The sequence below is a fragment of the Anneissia japonica genome, unplaced genomic scaffold (assembly GCF_011630105.1).
Source record: "Anneissia japonica isolate Jap-2015-1 unplaced genomic scaffold, ASM1163010v1 scaffold1889_len2455224_cov183, whole genome shotgun sequence".
Taxonomy (NCBI): Eukaryota; Metazoa; Echinodermata; class Crinoidea; order Comatulida; family Comatulidae; genus Anneissia; species Anneissia japonica.
The window spans coordinates 437877-459855 of record NW_022752980.1 but is presented as its reverse complement, the minus strand read 5'-3'; the positions used below and the strand labels follow the sequence as shown (position 1 = coordinate 459855).

Below are 21979 nucleotides of genomic sequence, written 5' to 3'. Positions count from 1 at the left end.
TCTTTTATTATTTCCTGGTTTTTCTTCAAATATTTATTCCTAAGTTTGCAAACAGAATGCAAAGACCTTGAATTATTAATACTTGGTTTTGTCTGTTTTTTTTTTTTTTTAAGCTCTTTATTCCATTGGTATTTTTCTAGATTTGAAACAGTGTCTATTGAAGCTTCACAATTGCTTTTTATATTCAAATTTTCTGGCCTTTGTAGATAACCTGGGTTTCAATGAAAAATCAAACATTATTAATTGAATTGGATATGCATGGTAATATGCCTCAATTTTTATTTCCTCTCTGTGATGCGGTTTCAGGTTTAATATTTATTAAAGTGGTTTAAGGAAGAGGTGTGTGCTAAACTAAACACATAGTGGGTATGAATTTTTCTTATATTCATACCTGAAAAAAGGTATTGTTTGTTACATGTTATTTTGCTGTGAAGGATATACATTAGTGTTGGTCAATTAAGCTAATTACAGGCAGTAAGTAATTAATGCTTTTTTGAATTGATAACAAATTGGATTCACTAATTGAAGACAGGAAATACCACTAGGGTGTTTCTTCATGTTATTTGTTGTGTTTCTTGGCTCTGTTCAGCTCTGACGGACGGCAATACCACCTACAGGCTAATGATAGGCACACAATGATGTACTGGCTTCAGGAACTTCAGGTTGGTACTATATATAGCAGAGACAGTGGCAACACTTATGGGCGCTTTGTGGGTGGGGGCGGGGGAGCAGCCCCTGGGCCCCCTGTCCAAAGGGGTTCTGGAGTGTGTGAAAATATAAGTTGATTCTATGACTTATACTCACACAGTTTAATTATATTCTTTAACGATACTAACATTGCCGTTAATGCAGTATTTTTAGCCTTAATATTCATAAAGTTTTTGTGTTAATGAATACTTTACTGAACTTTCAAGGGCCCAACATGTTTTCCCCCAGGCCCCACAACTCGTTGCACCACTGAGCAGAGACAGATCTAGTGGTATATTTAGAAATATGTAGAAATTTCATTGTACTGTAAATAATTGCATTTTTGCATGACTTAATGTTTATTTTGAAAAATTATCTGAATAAGATAAAAGTAAAGTAGTATAAATCTTTAGTCCTTGTTAAAAAAAAACCTCAGCATCCCACCCAAAAAAAGTGGAACATTGCTAAGATAATTTATTATTTATTATGCACCGACGCAATTATTATTATGTTATGATGGCATTAACCTTCTTTCTTGAACTCTGAGCTATCTGTGTGCAGGGCAGTCAGTCTCTTTCCCGCCCCCAACAAACCCTATCTTCCAATTTTTAGTTTAGTAGTTGGCAATCTTTCTTCAGAACATCAAATGATAATTTTACAAGATGAACCAGCATACTTTATTAATTCTTGCGCAAACTGCATTATTGATTTTTTTCTGTTGAACTGTTAAATTCAATTCAAAAACACTTTATTACCCGAAAAGAAAATTCATTTGGTCATGTCAGGTAAAAACAATGTATAGTATACTGAATAAAAAAAAATAATAAAATGAATAAAATAGAATAAAAACATCTAATTATAGCCTAATGATTTATTTGACATTTAGTGGGGACAGGTGTCTGCTTGTGGTTGCAATACTTGAATAAATTATACAATCTTGCATCAAGAATATAACCAGCAACTATTAACTAAATATTTGTTATAAAGCTGTACTTTTTACTTAGTATGTGTCAAGGAACTGGTGGCCATAAACAAACATTCAGTTACTGTAGTTATATTTGTATAATTGTTTCTTTCTAATTTCGAAACATTGGATTCATTTGCAGGAAAAGCGTAGACAGTTCAGTTTGCTGCAGACTTGCCTTGCCCGTACTAGGAGCAACCACAAGGACACTTCAAAACAGGTTAGTTACTGTACTTGAACTTTGCAAATGACTTATGACATGACCTATGGATATCATGTGATGAAAATGAGTCTTTTGCCTAATTGACAAAACATTTTCATGGAGATTTTTTTTTCTATGGTAATGTATTAAGGCCAACTCAGCAGCGTATGACACAGCCCGGCGCGATTTTCCTCTGGCATATGCTACAATGCAACTGTCCTGACGCAGACCTATCGCCTCAGCGTTTTGAATCACACAGGCCTAAAATGGGACAACAAATCGTTACTGGGCTGCATCGTACAATGCTGTCTAGTGGGTTGGCCTTAAGACTACTCATACTGTAACATCAAGCTGAACTACAGTATTTGACTATGATGGTAGTCTAGTGTTAAATGTTACTGTAAATGAGACCATAGAAACAATCATTGGTTTTGGTAAAGTGCAACTAGATAATTTTGTGATTGTAGATGAGTTCATATTTCTGGTATTTCTAAATATCAACCTAAAGGAACATGATAGCACAACAAAGTGCATTAACAAGGGCCAAAAGTTCAAACTACTTCCTAAAACGCTATGTTTTTGGAAATATCAGGTGAAATTCGAAAGCATGTTAATTTTCCAATTGTTGTATGGCTCTGAACAGAGGTAGTGCCAAGGCTTGCCCGATGGGTGCAATTTTCCCAACGACAGCAGAGTGGGTGTGGTGGGACTTTGCTCAGAATCTTTTGTGAGTGGTCCAGAAGTTCTGTACTGGGAATATTGCAGAGATAATAATAATCATTCTTATCTTTATTATTATCATCTGTTCTAAATTACTTTTATTAATATTTTGTTCCCTCTTGTATATATGTAGGGAATTAATGTTTATGCTTAAATGATGCACTGTTAGAAAAATTATTACTGGACACTTTTACAGTATGTGAAGAGGAAAAGTTGGAAAGAGTTGTTTTGGTTTTTTATATGGTAGCCATATTTATAATCTTGATATTTGTTTTCTTTACCATGTTTTTTTTTTCACAAATAGTAATGATTTCTTTTATTAAATGTAGTATTCAACTACTGGATTAGTCAGCACCCAGCGATCAAAGGCAGCCATACAAATTGGATCACAGAATCAAAGTCAAGGTATTGGTCAAGTGCAAAACGTCACATTTTGTATTGTCATAGTTTTACTTTATAGTTAAAGTACCTGCCTACGCTAATTATAAATAATCATAGTTTTTGTTCATTTAAAATGCTACGTAGGTTTTGAAATGGCGAACTTCTACTGGTGGCCTTTAATGTCTCCCCGGCCCAACCACTGATTGAGAGAGTGACACAAGCTTTTAAACATCCTTGTTCGGGCTAAGATCAAATTATGTTTTTTTCAAAAACAATCTTTTTACAATGCCTCCCCAACATCATTTTGATGTTGTCTTTATGATAAATGACTTTGCAGGTTGTGTAGGCCTTGATAAAAATTATGTGACAAACCTAAATATGGTCCTGATGACATCACATCATGACCATATATAGGCTCATATTGACTATATATGGGCATACTGTACAACAGTTTAATAGTTTGGACAAAGCCTAGCATTGTGGGGGCTGATACTGGACTTGACTTTGCATATTCTCTTTTCAGTTTACTCTCAAATCCTCAATCCCCTGGAACCACCAAAACATTCAGTCGGAGAAGCGGCCACGCAGTCCAACCCTAATGTTGGGATGTTTAACACTGCATTCAGCAATCTCAGAAGTCAAATGTCCCAAATAAGGTAAAAGTGCCTGAGATACTTCAGCGTAATAATCTTTCGCGTTAGTTTATATCAAATCATTTCAGATTTTAAGGTTCAGATTCAGTGTTATTCTTCCATTATTTATTTATTTATTACATATTCAGCACAACAAATCAGAAAATGGCCAGAGGGGTTCCAAGACGACACCATGGACTGAGAGCCTAACACAAGATGTGGATATCCTTTAAGCCCCTGGCCAAACAAACATACAATAAATAACAAAACAACACAAAGGCATCAGATTAAAATAGCCAATAAAAAGATTGATAAAATAGATAAAAAATTAAGGAAATAGCAGTGAGTACATTTTCAGGTAGTTAAAATTTTATATAGACATTACTGTAGTTTCAGAAGTCAAATGTACCAAATATGGTAAAGTGCTCAAGATAATTCAGATTAACACTCTGACCGCTAGGGGTTTGAAAAAATAGTATCAGCCACCACCAGACATTTTAGCAAATTTTAAAACTTTTTTGAAGCTCATTGTGAGTGCGCATGTGATCAGATTGACATGTAATGAATACTGCAAAAACTACAAACATCTTAGCTTTACAATGGTACCAAACACTTTATTCTAATCACAATCTGTGACCAGTAACAGTAAAATAAAAATAACTCACTTTTGGAGATTAACGCAGATTTACACAATTTCGCACAATGAAGCTGACATAATCGCGATTTTGTGGAAGTACATCAATACCACTTTGCTCTATGTAAACAAACAAATAGTGAAATACTTACAGTCCAGACTGAATATAGTGTTCAAATTGTTAGTATATGTCACCATCTATCAGATTCCTTAAGAAAACCTGAAACACGAAGATCTCCGTGTTTGGCGATCAAGCTTTGTGTTATCAAATCTCTGTGTTTGGCGGGCAGAGTGTTAATAATCATTCGTAATAGGTATCTAATCATTTCATATTAAGATTCAGATTTTTTATGTTATTCGTCCAATAAGGAAATTGCAGTGAGTACATTTTCAAGTCATTAAAATTTTATATAAGTATTAGATTATATAGATAATGCATGTATATAGTAGTTAAAATTTTAAGCATTAACGTAAGAGATCAAGATGTCGATGTTGTGACATTATATATTTAACCAAGTAATTCATTCATGTAATTCTACCAAATTTGTTTAGAATACGCTGAATTGGATGATTGTTTTTATCTTTTATCTATTTCCTTTTTCTTTGTATTTATTTATATCACATAATAAAATTATCTTTTTAATACACAAGGCACCCTGAGATCTATATTTCTTCCTTAATTATATGTATTTAAGCATTTATCAATTTAATACTACACTGTTTTCATTCACCAATTTAATTAAATTTTTATTTTCTCCTCCATTTGGATGCTTTTGAAAAAAGCATTTGCTATTCAGCCGTCCCATGGAAAAACAACGTAACTGCTGTTATATTTTTGTGCAGTTGCTGTACATTGTTTTACCTTGAAGCAACCATATTATAATAAGAAAACAATATTTTATTTTTATTGTGTTTCTGCCCTCCACTGATGATCCTTAAATAAATAAGTTCACTATTAAAATAAGGTATAAAAAATGTCTTGGCCTAAGGACTAGTGAATTGATGCAGGTTTTGGCCTGCTTTACTATAATACAAATATGGTAGAATTTTTTTTTTTTTGTTTTTTAATTACTTAATTGTTACTGTGCTTTAGCCATTCTCTCTGAGAATTTCTTGGCTATTAATGATTGTAAATGAATCACTGTAAATTTTTTTTTATTTAATTCGCATCCAACAGTAAGTAACTCTCCAATTAGGGAGCATAGTTGTTTTTAGTCATAAAACAACAATTTTACCAATTAATTATTATGTTCGCTTATTTCTTTCTGCTGCAGCTTGCCTTCAAGAAAAAGAACGTCAAGTGGGCAGGAAACTATAGTGACCAGCAAACGTGGATCAGGGATCGATTTCCAGACCTCAACAGAAATGGAACCAGCAACAACTGAGGGGCAACGAGCCAAGTCCAAGGAGGGTTTCATGTCAAATTTTAGGAGGTCAGAATTATAATTTGATATTTTATTGCTGCGAAGCAGCCAATTCATATTCTTGACAGCAATTTGACCTCTGAAAGGTCATTGTTTGTCAAAAAACCTGCGCCTAAGACAACTGAAAAGCGGAGTTTCCTTCTTTTGTTCTGCCGGGTAAAATCAATTACCTTAGGCGACGTTTGCATATCGCGACGCTGGAGTACTATTCAGCGTTTTTACTATATTTCTAGGTTACCTATTTCTACGTTTAATCGGCTCATGTCTCAGCCACAATATTTTGAGGCCAATATTATTTACGAACCCAGTTGAACTTATTTACTAGCCTATTTCAACGTGCTAATTATTACATTTAGGCGACGCTTGTTGTAGACTGGCATACTGTTTTCGGAAATAAATACCAGTATACACATGCGCAGATCGATTCGCCAGCAGCGAGTCATCGCCAGCAGCAGCGAGTCGCCAGCAGCGAGATGTCACTGCAGCAAAACACTATTGTACACGGTACCAACGCTGTTCTAATATAGACAATGGGTCGTGTCTCATATTATTTGTTATATTTTATTTTCACTTGACTCGCATAAATAATTTTGTTCGAAGAACATTTTATGCAGTTTTACTTCGCAGCACTTCACTTGCAATTTGCAATTTCTAGTTTAGTTAATTATTTGTGACTACTGCAAAATACATTGGTTATTCTTAAGATAGGTAAAATCCTAATTTTTGGAAAAATCTGCGCAGGAATCGGCCCTTATTTTCCATAATGCACAGACGGATTTCTGGCTTAATTTTTGCGTGAAGGATATATTCCCTGCGCAGGCCTTACTTTAGAGTCGGACCCTTTTGCTGAGATTTGAGGGAAACCATATTTTTTAAAATGACATCAAACTCCTATTGAGGGACACCTTATAAAAGAGAATTTTTGGTCCTAAAGTGTCTGCTTAATAGGGGTTCTACTGAATGTTGTCAGCATTATTTTGTATTTTAAATGCCATCATTTAATAATTTATTTACTGCAGAAAGACTCCTCCAGTCTCTAAAAGTAGCTCTTTGACGTCCAGTAGCCCCAGCTTGGACAGTGCATGTGGGAAATGTCAGCAGGTCAGTGTTTTTTTTTTTTTTGGGTTTCTTCTAATCATTCTTAACCTCTGCCCAGATTATCAAAAAACTATTGTAAGTTACCATATATATCTGAAAATTTTAATATTTTAAATGCCAAACTTTTTAATTATGCCTATTTTAATATTGAACTTTTTAAATTTTTTAACTTTAACTGTTTATATATTTTTAAAAACATATATTCTGTATTGCATTTGGTTGTTTCTTGTGAAGGGCCCCACTCGACAGTGATTGAGTTCACTTTTGGGGTGTCCTGTGTCATTTGACTGTGTTTGTTCTTTGCTGTTTCCTTTATTGTCAATTTTAATGTGACAAATAAATGAAATGAAATAAAATAATCATAATGTGTCTATAATATATGGTCATGTTGTTAAGTCATCATGACCATACTCGTTACATGTTTTTGTCAAATATAATTTGCACAGGGTTGATAACATGCCAACATTTTACCGGTCGACAAGTGCATATACTATTAAATGTATACAGTAAAACCTCAAATTTGAAGCCCAATGGGCTTAATCTCAAATGTCATATTATTTAGTTTGCAGAATTAGCCTCGAAAAGAAACTCATCTCAAAGAGAAGCCCATGGGCTTCTTTTCAAGATAGCATAGGCTTGTTTTTGAGATAGTACACGTACATGCACTCCACATGAATTTCAAACAACAAAATAAATTAAAAACAACCTGGTTTATACAGTGGTTTAGGTGTTTTAATGCCGGTTAAATACTCGTACTCCATATACAGATTGATGTTACAGTGGCCTTATTTATTGTTTTATATTACAAATTCACAAAATTTACAGCATTCATTTTGAAAAGAAGCCCCCCTCTTTACTTTGCAAAAAAAGAAGCCCATCCAAAGCTTAGGGGTTCAATTGGAGGTTTTACGGTAGATGAATATTTCACCGCCTATCATAGATAAGTAGATAACTTCATTGTTCTTCTTGCAAATTTAAACAAGAAAATTCATTTTCATTGCCAAATGCATTAAAATATATAAAATAGTGCAGAATCACATGTAAAAATAAAAAAAAAGTCATTTATAATATATACATTTTATAAAATTACCATTTTATTACAACCACAGATGTTCATTAAATTATTGTCTAATAGAAATTTAGAATTGAGTATAGAAATATGCTGCAAATATATTCCAGGTCATTAAAAAATAGATCATTCAGTTTTATGTACAGTATTGAAAATCTTATTTTTATAACCATTAAAATTAATCTTTACAATTCCCTAATGTTCAATCATATTACGCTATCAACATCATTGCTGATTTCAGGGTTTTAATTAAACTGTTTATGAAATTGTTATGTTTTTTGGATCATAGATGTTGCATTTTAAAATATTGTTGCTCTGTTTGTGAATATGAAATAATTATGAATTATAGATTTTTTGTATATTAAAAGATTTTAAGTCAGTACTACAGTCGCACTGGACTTAAAAAAAGGAATATTTTACTAAGACTAGGTAAATCTTACCACTGACCGCACTTGGATTTTTGGAGTCGGTTAGTTTTAATGTAAGAAATGGTAAAACTAACCAGGCTGTGAAAATAAACAATTGAGCTGTAAAAATAAACTATTATGTGACAAATAGATTTGATGTACCCAGTAAATCTTACCGCTGTCCGCACTTGAATTTTTGGAGTCGGTCAGTTTTACTGAAATTGTAAAACTGACACCGATCGGAGAAAATAAGTCATAGATTGTGCTAATTCGTGGGAAGAAGTAAGTTTCCTGGGCTGTTTGCACTGGTCTAATTATGGTAGAACTTAAAACTAACCAGTGTCTCGCTAATAGTTTACTGAAAAAAAGTCCAGTGTGATTGCGTGTGTAGTTGGCAAGATTTTATATGTCCATTTTAAAAATCAATTTTTAAGTTAATTATTTTTCCAAGCTTCAAAACCAAATCTCATCGTTGGTGGAGGAGAGTGAAGCAATGGAGAATGAATTCAAAGCAAAACAAGAGTTGATTACAGTGCTCCATCAGCAGCTAACTGCTGCTAGTTTAGAAAAAGCAACAAGGTAGAGATACAATCACAAATACATCTTTTGCTGCTTTAAATTCATGTTTGTAACTTCTGACTATGATTTATGATTGCTGTATACTGTATGTTCCCTTAAGCCTGGGGTGGATTGCTATAAGTGGTCTTTAGATGGTCTTAATGCTTAGCCGGCTTTAATCGAGACGTCACTACTGGTCTATGGTTATAGACCATTGCTATTCCTCGGTCTAACCAGTTAGCCGTCTTAAATTTTAATGCCTACTTGGAGGAGGCTTAAAACTGTCTTAAGTCATTTTTATCATGGCATGACATGTACAGTCCTAGGCCTGGATTGTCAAAGACTAATAAAATCATGTTATAATTATAATGAAAGATGTGGTCTAAAGTACAATGAGAGCGCCAGCTGGAGACAAGGGGAAATTTCCCTCCAGCGGACAAGCATGGATCCCGTCATCAGTGCCATAATGAGGTTGTTGGACTAGAATATTAATTTGCCAATTTTAAACAAAGTTATTGATTGTTTATATTCTGCAGCTTCCAGTTCCTGGAATGTAAAACAGACCAAGAAAAGTTGATGATATTGCAACGTAAAAATAAACAACTTGTTCAATTGGAGCAACTGCTAGAGGAGCTGAACAGTGACAGAGATGCAATAAAAGAACAATTCAGGTTCGTTACTATGGCGACTATTGGTGCTGTCATAGCTTTCTTTTTGTCACGGATTATAATTCCATGCAAATCACTTATGTTTTTTGGCAAGGCATGTCACTGCATTTTGGGGGTGGGGGGAGGGTGCATTCCCCTCCAAACTAATGCCTCGAGGCAATAGAATTCAGCATTCTCCTTATGACTAGTCAATATTTGTATACTATTACTACTGTTTTACTATATACTACTACATTACTACTATTAAGTACTATTACTATTTTATTGGTTGCAGAACATGTGAACTTGAAGTTAAGGGTTTAAAAGAGCAAGTGAACATGTTTCAGGAACTAGTAATGGCTAAGGATGAGATAGTTATGTCTCTTACATCAAGGGTAAACATTCCTTTCTTATTTTATTGTTTTTAACAACATTTTAACATAACAGGGTTCAATGAACACGCCAAGGATGTGATTTCACGTCCTGTATGTACAGCATACTTCTATTGTTATTAATTAAAAATAAAATAAATAAAAAATAAATAAATAACTAAATAAAATTAAAATAAATTAAATTTGTCATGTAAAGCGCCGCTGATTACGGTATATATTGTAGAAATGTGCGCTATATAAATGTTAATGTTACTATTAATATATTGCTCACTGTCAGTGGTCACCAGAACACACACTTGTGCCCTGGATGTTCAGGGAGGACCCTGAAGTAATGATGTAAAAATAACTTCTGTATGTTTTGTTCGTGTTTCACTACAGTTAATGGAAGTGATTTTCATTATGGCGGCCTCCTTATATGCCTTGGTGTATGGGATGCAACTAAGAAAACAGCATTTGGCAGTCAACATGTTAACAATAATGAAATTTTGTATCCAAGTATTGTATAACATAGTAATTGTGAATTAAAACTTGATCGTTTCATTGCATAGGTACAAGAACTTGAGAACCGAGGTCCCGTATTAGCTACTTATACCAACTCAGTTGTAGATTGTAATAAGACAAGTGACCAAGGAAATGGACTTGACGTGGGAAGCGATTTTTCAAGCAGTGTTGCGCTGGCAACATCAATAGACCACCCAATTCCTCAGTCATTGGTCAACCTTCAAGAACTTGACAAGCTAAAGGTAAGCCTTGTTCATCAAAATAATTAATTCTTATTAAATTTCCAGTTCGTACTTATAATTTTAAGATGCATACACCCTGTATCCTATTAATGAGGAAGTGCTCAGAAAATATACAAGGGAGAAAACAATATATATAGAGGAAAATATAAAAAAGAGATCAGAAAACCAAAAATAGACAAAATGTAAGTATTAAATAAAGTAGGAAAGGTGAGTTTAAGTGTCATTTTTAAATTCTCCACAGAAGGCGATTCATGTACAAATTTAATTATAATTTCAATTATAATATTAATAGCAATATACTTTGATATAAAATATTCATGTATCACATGGTCTAAAACACAGGTGAGTAGATTGCAGGCTGCAGGCCAACTGGGGGCCATCGATGATTATCTTGCGGCCTGTGAAAATATATTTAAAGTCCAATGAGTGTCACCCGCCAACCATCCTTGGCTAGAAAACACCTTGTTTTTTACAGCATGACATCAATCATCTGTAAAATGTAAAATTAAAGCTGAGAATAAATTGGTATATAAGCAGTGCATGAAGGTTTTTGCAAGTACACTGGAAAAGTTTGGGTGCGGTACTTGGTTTTAAATCAAAAATTAACTTTGACCCTTCAACCAATTTTGATGCCCTCCCCTGGTCTAAAGGTTAGGCTATAATTAAGCCCATGAAAGACTACTGTAAATCAATAATGTTGCATATTATTTTCAATTTAGGATTCTTTGCAAGCATACGAAACACAAAATAAATTTTTGAACAAGGAGATCCTTGAGTTGAACCAACTACGTGCTAATGATAGTTTGAGAGAAAAATCTTTAATTTAGTAAGTTTCAATTAGTTTAATTAAAATATAATGAGCTGTTTAAAATCTAATGTTGTTCACCAGTATTGTTTACATTGCATAACTGTTAGGAAAATGTCTTTTTTTTTAATATCCCTTTGATTTTTTTCATTGTATTATACACATACATCTGGACTAAAAACTGTGATGTTATTTAGTAAATTCATATGTAGTACATATTAATTATAAACATTCATTATACAGTACTATTGTAATAGCGATGCTAGTAGTAATATTGTTAAATATACCTATATAATATATATAATGATATAAATATTCTTAGAAAATGATATAGGTATGCATTTAGCACAAGATGATATAGATAATTTGGTCTGATATGTTGCATAATGTGGGTAATAATTCAAATTGTTCAACACAAATTTTGTGATGCTAGGCTGTGCAACTTTACAATAAAATGCAATTTCTATTTTATTTAAATAAAAGCAACAAGACTGAGTTGGAAGCTAATTACTGCAGGATCAACAGCAAATATTTGCTTTTACTTAAAGAACTGAAAACACCGCAAAGAGGTAAATATTATTTATTTTTTTAGGTTTTTTATGCCTTTTTTAACATGGTTAATATATCCACCAAAGCATTGATCGTCAACGAAGGAAGATCCTTCCGTAAAGCATACCGAAGTTGTTCTCTATAAGCGCTATAGAGTAAAACAGTCGTGTCGTCACGACACCAGGCGGCGCTCTCTGTTGTCAACGGACATTAGTTCATTATGTCTGAATGACTTCATAGGCTTTCTGGAATAGACATTTTGAAATCTAATATTTTACCATCAAAATGTACTAAAAACACAAAAGCTCGCATTATATTAGTTTTTATCGAATATACATTTAATCATCAATTAAAATTTAAAAAAAAAAAAGTAAGATACAACATCTTAATAATTACGTTAGAAATTGGGATCAGTGGTTTGTAAGTGAAGAAAATGGCTTCCGGTTGAACACTTTTTGTAACGATAGCAACGGAGTAGTATCACGTGGTATCGTGACGTAACAATGTAGTACTCTATAACTAAACTCTGAAGTTCACAGTCACAATTCTTGCAGCCAGTTGGCATAGTTAAGCGTGTTGACATAAAGGGCGCCGCTAAAAACAGCCATGACATCCATCCAGCTGCTGCTCGGCCAGTGTTCGGTTGGTAGAACCAAGTCTTCTCGGATGAGGACTTAAAATTGGGGTCTTGTGTACACATCTGGCTCGTGTGCACTTCAAGGAACCCATTGCACCTTTCGGAAGAATAATTGGGTGAGAAGAGCAGGGGGTTACCCTGATGCTATGGTTCATTTCAGCCCCTGTTGTTGTTGAATGATGTGAACATGTTGCTACTACTGTGCAACTTTACAATAAAATGCAATTTCTATTTTATTTAAATAAAAGCAACAAGACCGAGTTGGAAGCTAATTACTGCAGGATCAACAGCAAATATTTGCTTTTACTTAAAGAACTGAAAACACCACAAAGAGGTAAATATTATTTATTTTTTTAGGTTTTTTATACCTTTTTTAACATGGTTAATATATCCACCAAAGCATTGATCGTCAACGAAGGAAGATCCTTCCGTAAAGCATACCGAAGTTGTTCTCTATAAGCGCTATAGAGTAAAACAGTCGTGTCGTCACGACACCAGGCGGCGCTCTCTGTTGTCAACGGACATTAGTTCATTATGTCTGAATGACTTCATAGGCTTTCTGGAATAGACATTTTGAAATCTAATATTTTACCATCAAAATGTACTAAAAACACAAAAGCTCGCATTATATTAGTTTTTATCGAATATACATTTAATCATCAATTAAAATTTAAAAAAAAAAAAGTAAGATACAACATCTTAATAATTACGTTAGAAATTGGGATCAGTGGTTTGTAAGTGAAGAAAATGGCTTCCGGTTGAACACTTTTTGTAACGATAGCAACGGAGTAGTATCACGTGGTATCGTGACGTAACAATGTAGTACTCTATAACTAAACTCTGAAGTTCACAGTCACAATTCTTGCAGCCATTTGGCATAGTTAAGCGTGTTGACATAAAGGGTGCCGCTAAAAACAGCCATGACATTCATCCAGCTGCTGCTCGGCCAGTGTTCGGTTGGTAGAACCAAGTCTTCTCAGATGAGGACTTAAAATTGGAGTCTTGTGTACACATCTGGCTCGTGTGCACTTCAAGGAACCCATTGCATCTTTCGGAAGAGTAATTGGGTGGGGGGGGGTGGTGTTACCCTGATGCTATGGTTCATTTCAGCCCCTGTTGTTGTTGAATGATGTGAACATGTTGCTACTAAAAGTGCTCTTTACGGCTGTCACTTATTCACAGACCATGCCTGTACGCAATTCAGGACAATGACACAGGTAGGAGAATATGGGTTATTTATTCTCCTACCTTTACTTTACCTTACTTTTACCTTTACCTTTGCCTATAGGAGGTGCAATTTTAAAGTGACAAGTGAGTGTAGAAGAATAATTTAAAATTGATGGTGTTTATAGCTAGAGGATTTTTTTACTACTTAAAGTGTATGTTTTTAATGCTCAGCAAGTTTTCAGAGTGTGGCATTTTGTTGAAATGGCACATGGGATAAGCTAAGCTTATCCCATCTGCCATTTCAACAAGGTGCCACACCCCTAACTCCTAACATTTCTTTGGAACCATTTCCTTTTCTCTCTTAGATGTGTGACTACCTGTAGCTATAGTCTATAATTTGTTGGTTTTCTTTACTTCTATTTAATAGGCAGCTTAATGTAATGTCTTTCTCTAATTGAGTTAAAGAATCTGAGTGAATTTTGATTTTGTATTATTTTGATGTTATGTTTTCACATTAGACGGTGTACCCCAAGCGGATGATATCATTTCACGTCTCCTCCAAGAAGCAATTGATGGCGATGTTTCAGCTCCTGTGGAGAATACCAAGAGTGATCTAACCAGGTAAATTATGATGTAAAACTTTAAGAATATATTTTCATTACTAAACAAACCAGGTGATAGTTATTAGCTCTAGTATGTAGCTGCTTGTGAAAGTCAACATGTGCACGATTAGCAATTATAGGTCAATGGTGACGTCATCACTGCAGCTCCCAATGTTATTTTCCTATTTCTAACCATGCACTAATTTCCACATAGTGTATGATATGCAACTATCTAATTGTTTAATAGTTTATGTCAGTTGGTATCAGTTGTGTTGGTTCGAGTTGCAAAGGCGATGTAAGCTTAGCTGTATGTTTCCACTTAGCCTCTAATATATACCTGAAGGTGATGCCTTCTGATAATGGGATCAACCAGATCTTTTTAACTGACTATGATAATTTGCATGTAGCTGACAATCAGAATGTAATGAATTGTACATTATTATTTGATTGGTTTAGAAATTGTATGGTTATTTGCAGGTTTGAAGAGTATGACGAGTATGGGTTCAGTATAACAGCGGAAGGAGACAATGAAGATACACTCAGCTCAAGGGCTGCTCAGTTCCAAAGAAGATCAGATGAAATATCGGTTTGTTTGTTTGTTTTTTTTTTAATTTCATGCTCACATAAACATTACATCGAAAAAATTTACAAAGCAAAACCATTCAATATAAACAGTGGAAAACATCAAAAAGGTAAAAGAGATCAGATAAGAGATCAGAAAAAGAAAGCAGGTCAGAGGGAGCATTGGATAACCTTTTAACCTGAAGGTTTGTTTCCAAAGGGATCCAGAAAACAAATAAAAATAAAAAATAAAAAAATAATTTTAAAAATTAAAAACAAAATAAAAGAAAAGAAAAGAAAATAATAAAAAAGAATTGAAAATAAAAAAAATGATTGTATTATGTTGCTATTTATGGCTACCTTCAGACTTGAGAGATACCCCAGGCGTATCTAATGCCAGATGTACCTTAATCCATGACATAATTAGCAACATGTTCACACTGCGCGATCAACTTAACGCAAGCGCAAGTATTTGTGAGAAAAATAGAATTTTGTAATTACGCTTTTTACAGCTATGCTCTTGTGATTGATCAAATCCTGGCCTGGGTTTAAGATCATTGATGCATGACTGTCGTAACTTAGTGTCATATGCTAATCTCGGGTCTGGTGGTGGATTATCGTACGGCTTTGATTTGGTGTTAATACTGGCATTCGCTATGTTGCGCACAAGTTCACACCACTTGATTAACGTTGCACTTGTGTCTGAACATAGCCTATATGTATTGCATAAGACAGAGATCATGTCAAATATTAATATACTAGAACCCTTCTTTTGGGATACCCCTATTATGGGGACACTTTTTTGGTCCCATAACTGTCCCCCTTAATACGGGTTCTACTGTTGTAATAATAATAATAATAATATAATAATGATGTAATAACAATAAAGTAATGATAATGAGGAGGACAATGGCAGCAGAAGCGGCGACGACTATACGGAAATAAACAAAATAACAATGTCTCATATGCTCCATATTGCCAAGATCTGTTAGTGCTTCAGTTAAAACCATTGGATCAGTCATCTATGCAAAGCATTCTTACTCAAATTGTTTCAAATCACTTTAGTAAGCAATGGCTAACATTATAATCATTTAGTATTTGTGGCAAAGACAAGCCAAACCAGTCACTCGTCGCAAATCCACATTTATTACCCATGTTGTATATGCTTTATTTGCTATAATCTACTATTATTTGCAGGCAAAGATGAGAGATTTGGAGATATCATTGTCAGTTAAGTGGGAGAACTATTTTGTGAATCTCGGAGACAGAGAACTTGTGAAAACTGTAAGTAAGCACTAACCTGTTTAGAAATGCTATATTATCATTTGTTAATGATTTTATATACAGTGCAGTGGTGTATAAATTTCTCAAAAGAATGGAGAAAAAAAGAAAATTACATTTAAATTTAAATCTGAGCGTGCCATTTCTGTCCATCTATAGGTGCAATAATTATACATTTTCTTGACTCAGTCCCAAACATGATGGGGCTGGGGTGGTCTACACCCTCCTGTAATAGTTCTTTCCTTGGCCCCCTCTCTTGGAATGGATTTGATTTATTCGGTGTGTAAACACCAAGGATAGCCCACAAAAGTCTAGAAGAAGACTTATTTCCAGTGGGGTCCTTCTGGTGGTGATTGGGCAGTACACCGGAAGACAATCCCCTACTCTTTTTCGAAGAGTGTACTGCGTTCTTTAATGTGCACATGGGCCATTAATGCACACAGGACCTGTATAACTTGTGTTAGGACCTAATAACTTGTATTTCAGCCCTCCATCTGAAATACAAGGAGAGACAGCGATGGGAATTGAACCGGGGACCTAGAGATCTCCACGGTTCAGCGCACACACAGTGGCTACCACCAGATTAGCCGACTGAGCTAAGCTGCTCTCTACATGCCCCATATTCCTGGATCTGCCGCTGCAGTGCAGTCTGTAGGGCTCCAAAAGTTATGGACATATTCTTTAATTTGGATACTTTAGCTTTTTTCTATAACTTTTGCAGTTTGCTTGTAGTTATATGGATGATTACTGTTCACTTTGTCTTTCCTTTTCAATTATATGAATTATTTGAAAGAAGAGGAACTTAATAAGAGATCAAAATTAAAAGTGGAATTTTTTAATGTGTAGCTCCTTAACTATTTCTTAATTATGTTGTAGTTTTTCCAGTGTGAGTCTTTTTTTTTCTCATTCATTTTGATTATATACCAATTATCTTATTTTCTGCTTTTTCTTTTAGGCTGAACTTAAGGCACTGGTGCGACAAGGAATCCCTCATGAATTTAGAGCTAATGTCTGGAAAGGGTAAGAAATATAAAAGCAGCACTTAATTAATATTTTAATTAGATTTTCATGTTAATCGTATATTTACTGTTAATTGTTATGTGTATGTTTGCATAAAGATTGAAAGAAAAAAACAGCAAATGGCAGTGAATATGCAACCTATGTTCCTCAATACATAATATTGCTTACTTTTTAAAATTTTTTTAATGTGTTAGATGTGTAGATTCATTTGTGAAGAAAGATAGAGAAAAGTTTGGCCTTGGTTACTACATGAAACTCCTGGACACAAAGGTAAAGCCCTTTAACCTGTCTCTCTATCCATCCAATTTCTGTCTGTGACTCCATTTATCATACATTTATTTGCCATATTTTCCTTCTGAGACAAGACTTTTTTTTTATTCCTTGTTTTGCATGCTTATTTTTGTAAAGGTTGTCGGAGCAGGGCGGAATAAAAATAAAAATAAAATTTTGTTTTCTTATTTAGCAAATAGATTTGACAAAATCATCCAGATGGAGGAGAAAATAAAAATAAAATTTTGTTGGTGAATGTAGAATAGAATGTTTAAATTCTATTCTAATTCATGTACTTATGAAGAAATATACATATCTTATCTTTGGAGACTTCAAGGCAGCGGAGGGCGTAATAAAAATTTAAAAAAAAATTATTTTTTTCCGCAATTTCCTCTTTTTCGTGATGGCGGGTGCACTAATTGGCCAAAAATAAAATTTTATTTTTATTCGAAATCATCAATATTTGCAGTCAGTAGGTTCACTAAACAAGGTATAAAAAAGTCTCGCCTGAGGAACAGTTTATCAGACTCTTTTTTTGCTTTTGTTTACAAATTGTCTATTACAATTTTCCAATAGCACATGTATTATCTGTTTCATAGAAATACCAACGCAGTCCAGCAGCTAAGCAAATTGAGTTGGACTTGCTGAGGACCTTACCAACCAATAAGCATTACTTAAATATGGACTCAGATGGCGTGAGTATGGTTCTGTCATTAGCAGGCACATAAGTCATACTGTAGGCTAATTTAATCTTTCTAAGCCTGGGGAAAATGTTTAATGCCTGGTTCACACGAGAGCCCTAGTATCTGGATCGGAAGCTAACCGTTAGAGCTAACCGTTAGCACCTACGTGAGAACCCCCGATCGGTTAGCACTAACCTTTAGCAGTATCCGGATACCGCTAACGGTTAACAAGCGCTATCGGTTAGCAAGTTGAGCGCGTTTTTATCATCAACCAATCACACGTATGCGTTTACAATTTCCAGTTTCTTATTGGCCATTGATTCGATCATCATATTTTTTGTATCCGGATGGGGATTTTAACAGTTAACGGTTTAAGCAGGATCTGGATCCTGCTAACAGTTAGCAGCCATGTGAGAACATAGCCGAAGTTTATATCTTTTTTGCAGCTTTTTCAGGATAGCAGCATTTACCTTTTTATCAATGGAACTAATTACAAAAAGTTTGTCAAGTCATATCTATTCTAGTCTTTAATATATTGTGGTATTCTTATCACAGATTCCTAAGCTGAGGAAGGTACTGCTGGCTTATAGTGTTCATAATCCAATGATAGGCTATTGTCAAGGGCTGAACCGACTGGCAGCCCTTGCTTTACTATACCTGAATGAAGAAGATGCTTTCTGGTAAGTGTTGCTCTTGCAGCCTAAAATATTTTGTTATTCATTTGCACATGGGCCATAGATCGCCAATAGCGAACTTCATTACTCTCCTGCTAGAAGGTGGCAATCCCTTACACATTTTATGATGTTGTTATATGCAGATACAAAAAAAAAACATATGATTGATATCATTTCAAATTTGTCACCTACCTATTTTGCTAGATTAGGCCAATTTAAATTAACCTTAAATCAACCATTTTTTCTTCTCAAGTTATTTAATAGCATCCTACGCCTGTTACCACTTTGCTTTTGTCATCTTAGGCCTCTTTTTCACCTAACCCTTTGTTGTTTTATTACTTTATACATTATACAATACATTACATGAATTGAAATTTATTATTATTATTATTATTATTATTATTATTATTATTATTATTGTTATTATTATTATTTCACTAAATCGGATTTAAGGGGAATATCTTTTGTGTTATTTTCCTTTTAACATTATTATTATATTATTATTATTATTATTAGTATTATTATTATTGGCTTTTCCCAGCAGTACTGGCCATTGTTTTCGTTCTGATTTTTTCTTTTTTCTTGCATAAATTTTTCTTATCTTTTTTACATTGTTTTTTTCTGGCCGTCACTTTCATCACTTCCCATGCTTAGAATTATTCTGTGCTTTGCCGAAACATAGGCCATATATCAAGAATGTGCCTCCTAATATTTAGTGTCAATTTATGGTCTGGTGTGCGTGTGAGGACCAATTAAAATGATTTAAGGTCAAACAGTCTACATCGGAAATTTTAAAAACCAGTCAGATGATCTGAATGAAACTTACGGAAAAGTTTAATCAAGTTACAAGGAAGAAATTTTTATGTGTTAGTGACGATCCAGTGAATTTTTAAAGACCCATATCTAAATATCTCTTTAAAAAAGACGAATGTGTCTAAATGGAACATCTGTCTCTTATACACATCCTTGTATTATACCTGTCTCTTATACACATCTAGATGTGTATAAGAGACAGGTCCAGTAAAGAAATGACTGAATTTTTGTGATGATCTGGCGTAGGGTGTGAATATGAGGATCATTTAAGGAAAACGTCCCACACCAGAAATTTCAAAAATGGGTCAACTGATCCGAATAAAACTTTTGGGAAAGTTTAACCCAAGTTACAAGGAAGATATTATTATGTGTAGGGGACGATATAGGTAGGGTGTAAATTTGAGGGTCATTTAAATTCCTTACGTCCCAGTTATGACACTTGGCAGAATAGTTTTTCATGGTGAAATGAAGAAATGATCCAATTTTGGTGACAATCTGCAGTAGGGTGTGGATATGAGGACCATTTAAAGATTTTTGGTGACAGTTGGTTAAATTATTTAAACGCAATTTTCATTTTCTAAGGCGCTTAAACTAGTTACAGCTAGGGTAAACTCAAAACTACCGTGATATGCATGCAATTTTTGCTTTCAGTCATTGAATCGCAATGAACTGAAAATGCACTTTCCTATTCAAGGTCGGCCCATATAGCGCGCAATGGTTATGGGTCACGATGTACCTCGCTGTTACCATTGCAGCCATAGTTCAAGTCTCACCAATAATGTCACAGTGAATTTGGTTTTTTTTTTTTTTTTCCCCACTTCATTGTTTTGCCACCTCATTAAAATTATATTGGTTTTCCGTGTTTTTTTTTTACTTTATTGCCTTTTAACAACTTTTCTTTTTGTTGCAATTTCAACTTCATTCCTCATTAAAGCAATGGGGAAAAGCCCTATGTTCCGTTGTTCAAACAGACATAGTAAGTCTAGTTATTATTTTAATTATTATTGTTTTTTATTGTATTTCATTGTTTTGGTTTCTTCAGCGTGTGACACATAGAATAACCAGTGATTGTCCAAAAACTTATTTCTGATGGAGTAAAATACTTATGATGGCAAGACCAGTAGCTGGAGTGAACTAGAGCAGCTGGGCCCTTTTTTTTTTTATTGTGCACACAAGTATTGTACACTGGTATTGTTTAATATAGTTATTTTTTAGTATATATTATTATTCATATTCATTTGCAGGTGTATGGTTGCAATCATTGAACGCATTATGCCACCGGACTATTACAGCAAGACTCTGATTGGCTCACAGACTGATCAGCGTGTCTTCAAAGAACTCTTAAGTGAAAAGATTCCACGTTTAAATGCTCATCTTGATCGCGAAAAGTAAGTATTACTTTTGCATTATTTCTGCGTCATTTTCTTTTCCATTAATTAAAGCAGATCTGTCACGAGCATGACACTCCAGTGCTCAAAAGCCTTCGTTGGTTACCTGTCCATCTCGAAATACAAGATTCAACTCCTTGTTTATAAGGCACTCATGTATGGTTCTGCCAAATATCTTGCTCACATTCTTAAATCCTTAGTCTTACCAGCCTGCGCGGCAAGGTCTTAGATCCGCTGATAAGTGCCTCTTATATACCCCTATGTGTAGGACCTTTTAGGGTGCTCATTCATTTTCTGTGGCTGGCCCCTCTTGTTAGAATGAACTCCCAATTATCACGCATATTTCAGAATCGGCCATTTCAAATCTAAACTTAAAACTTTTTATTTCCGTTCTCACTTCCTTCATTTTTTTTTTTCTCCTTGTTTTTATATTCATTCATTTTTATATTTTATTGTTCATTGTTCTTTTTTCCTTTTTTCTTGGGATTACATGCACCGTAATTTTGAGGGAGCGGTGCCACAAGCATCTCCATATCATGGATGATCAATGCGTGCGCCAAATAAATCTTTGATTGATTGATTGATTGATTGATTGATGTCATATTTATTACAATACAGCTATATAAAGCTCTGTCCACTCTATCAGATTTTCTTTGACAAAAAAAAATTGTTATATGCCCATATATGGTCATGATGTATGCTTTTGTCCAAACAAATTTGTTGGTGGCAGCATGGGCACTAATAGAAAATGATGGATATTATATGATATTAACATACAATTAAAACATACACTAAAAATTGGAATGTTACGTCCCAACAAAAGATTGACTTTACTTAGTAAATAATGTTCTCTTTGCATTGCAGTGTGGATCTCTCTTTAGTAACTTTTAACTGGTTTATTACAATATTCTGTGACAACATCCCAGCAGAGGTAAGCTACAAGGGTGGATGAGACATGACTTGTATTATAC

The 21979-nt window shown here is 34.2% G+C and overlaps 1 protein-coding gene across 2 annotated transcripts in view; it reads left to right on the top strand.

The window, feature by feature from the left end:
- LOC117122530 (TBC1 domain family member 2B-like) overlaps positions 1–21979 on the top strand; it is a 35180-nt gene that overhangs the window by 7501 nt on the left and 5700 nt on the right. The window contains exons 5-25 of one of the 2 annotated variants that reach the window (XM_033268121.1): positions 590–662; positions 1794–1871; positions 2903–2978; positions 3478–3610; positions 5495–5653; positions 6664–6745; positions 8670–8797; positions 9313–9447; positions 9719–9818; positions 10364–10558; positions 11278–11384; positions 12798–12883; positions 14235–14337; positions 14796–14904; positions 16077–16163; positions 17116–17180; positions 17375–17450; positions 18050–18145; positions 18689–18813; positions 20865–21008; positions 21873–21939. In XM_033268121.1, the coding sequence (XP_033124012.1) occupies positions 590–662; positions 1794–1871; positions 2903–2978; positions 3478–3610; positions 5495–5653; positions 6664–6745; positions 8670–8797; positions 9313–9447; positions 9719–9818; positions 10364–10558; positions 11278–11384; positions 12798–12883; positions 14235–14337; positions 14796–14904; positions 16077–16163; positions 17116–17180; positions 17375–17450; positions 18050–18145; positions 18689–18813; positions 20865–21008; positions 21873–21939 (2224 nt within the window). Of the gene's footprint in view, positions 1–589; positions 663–1793; positions 1872–2902; positions 2979–3477; positions 3611–5494; positions 5654–6663; positions 6746–8669; positions 8798–9312; positions 9448–9718; positions 9819–10363; positions 10559–11277; positions 11385–11846; positions 11933–12797; positions 12884–14234; positions 14338–14795; positions 14905–16076; positions 16164–17115; positions 17181–17374; positions 17451–18049; positions 18146–18688; positions 18814–20864; positions 21009–21872; positions 21940–21979 lie in introns of both variants that reach the window. The other variant, XM_033268122.1, reaches the window with a different exon arrangement.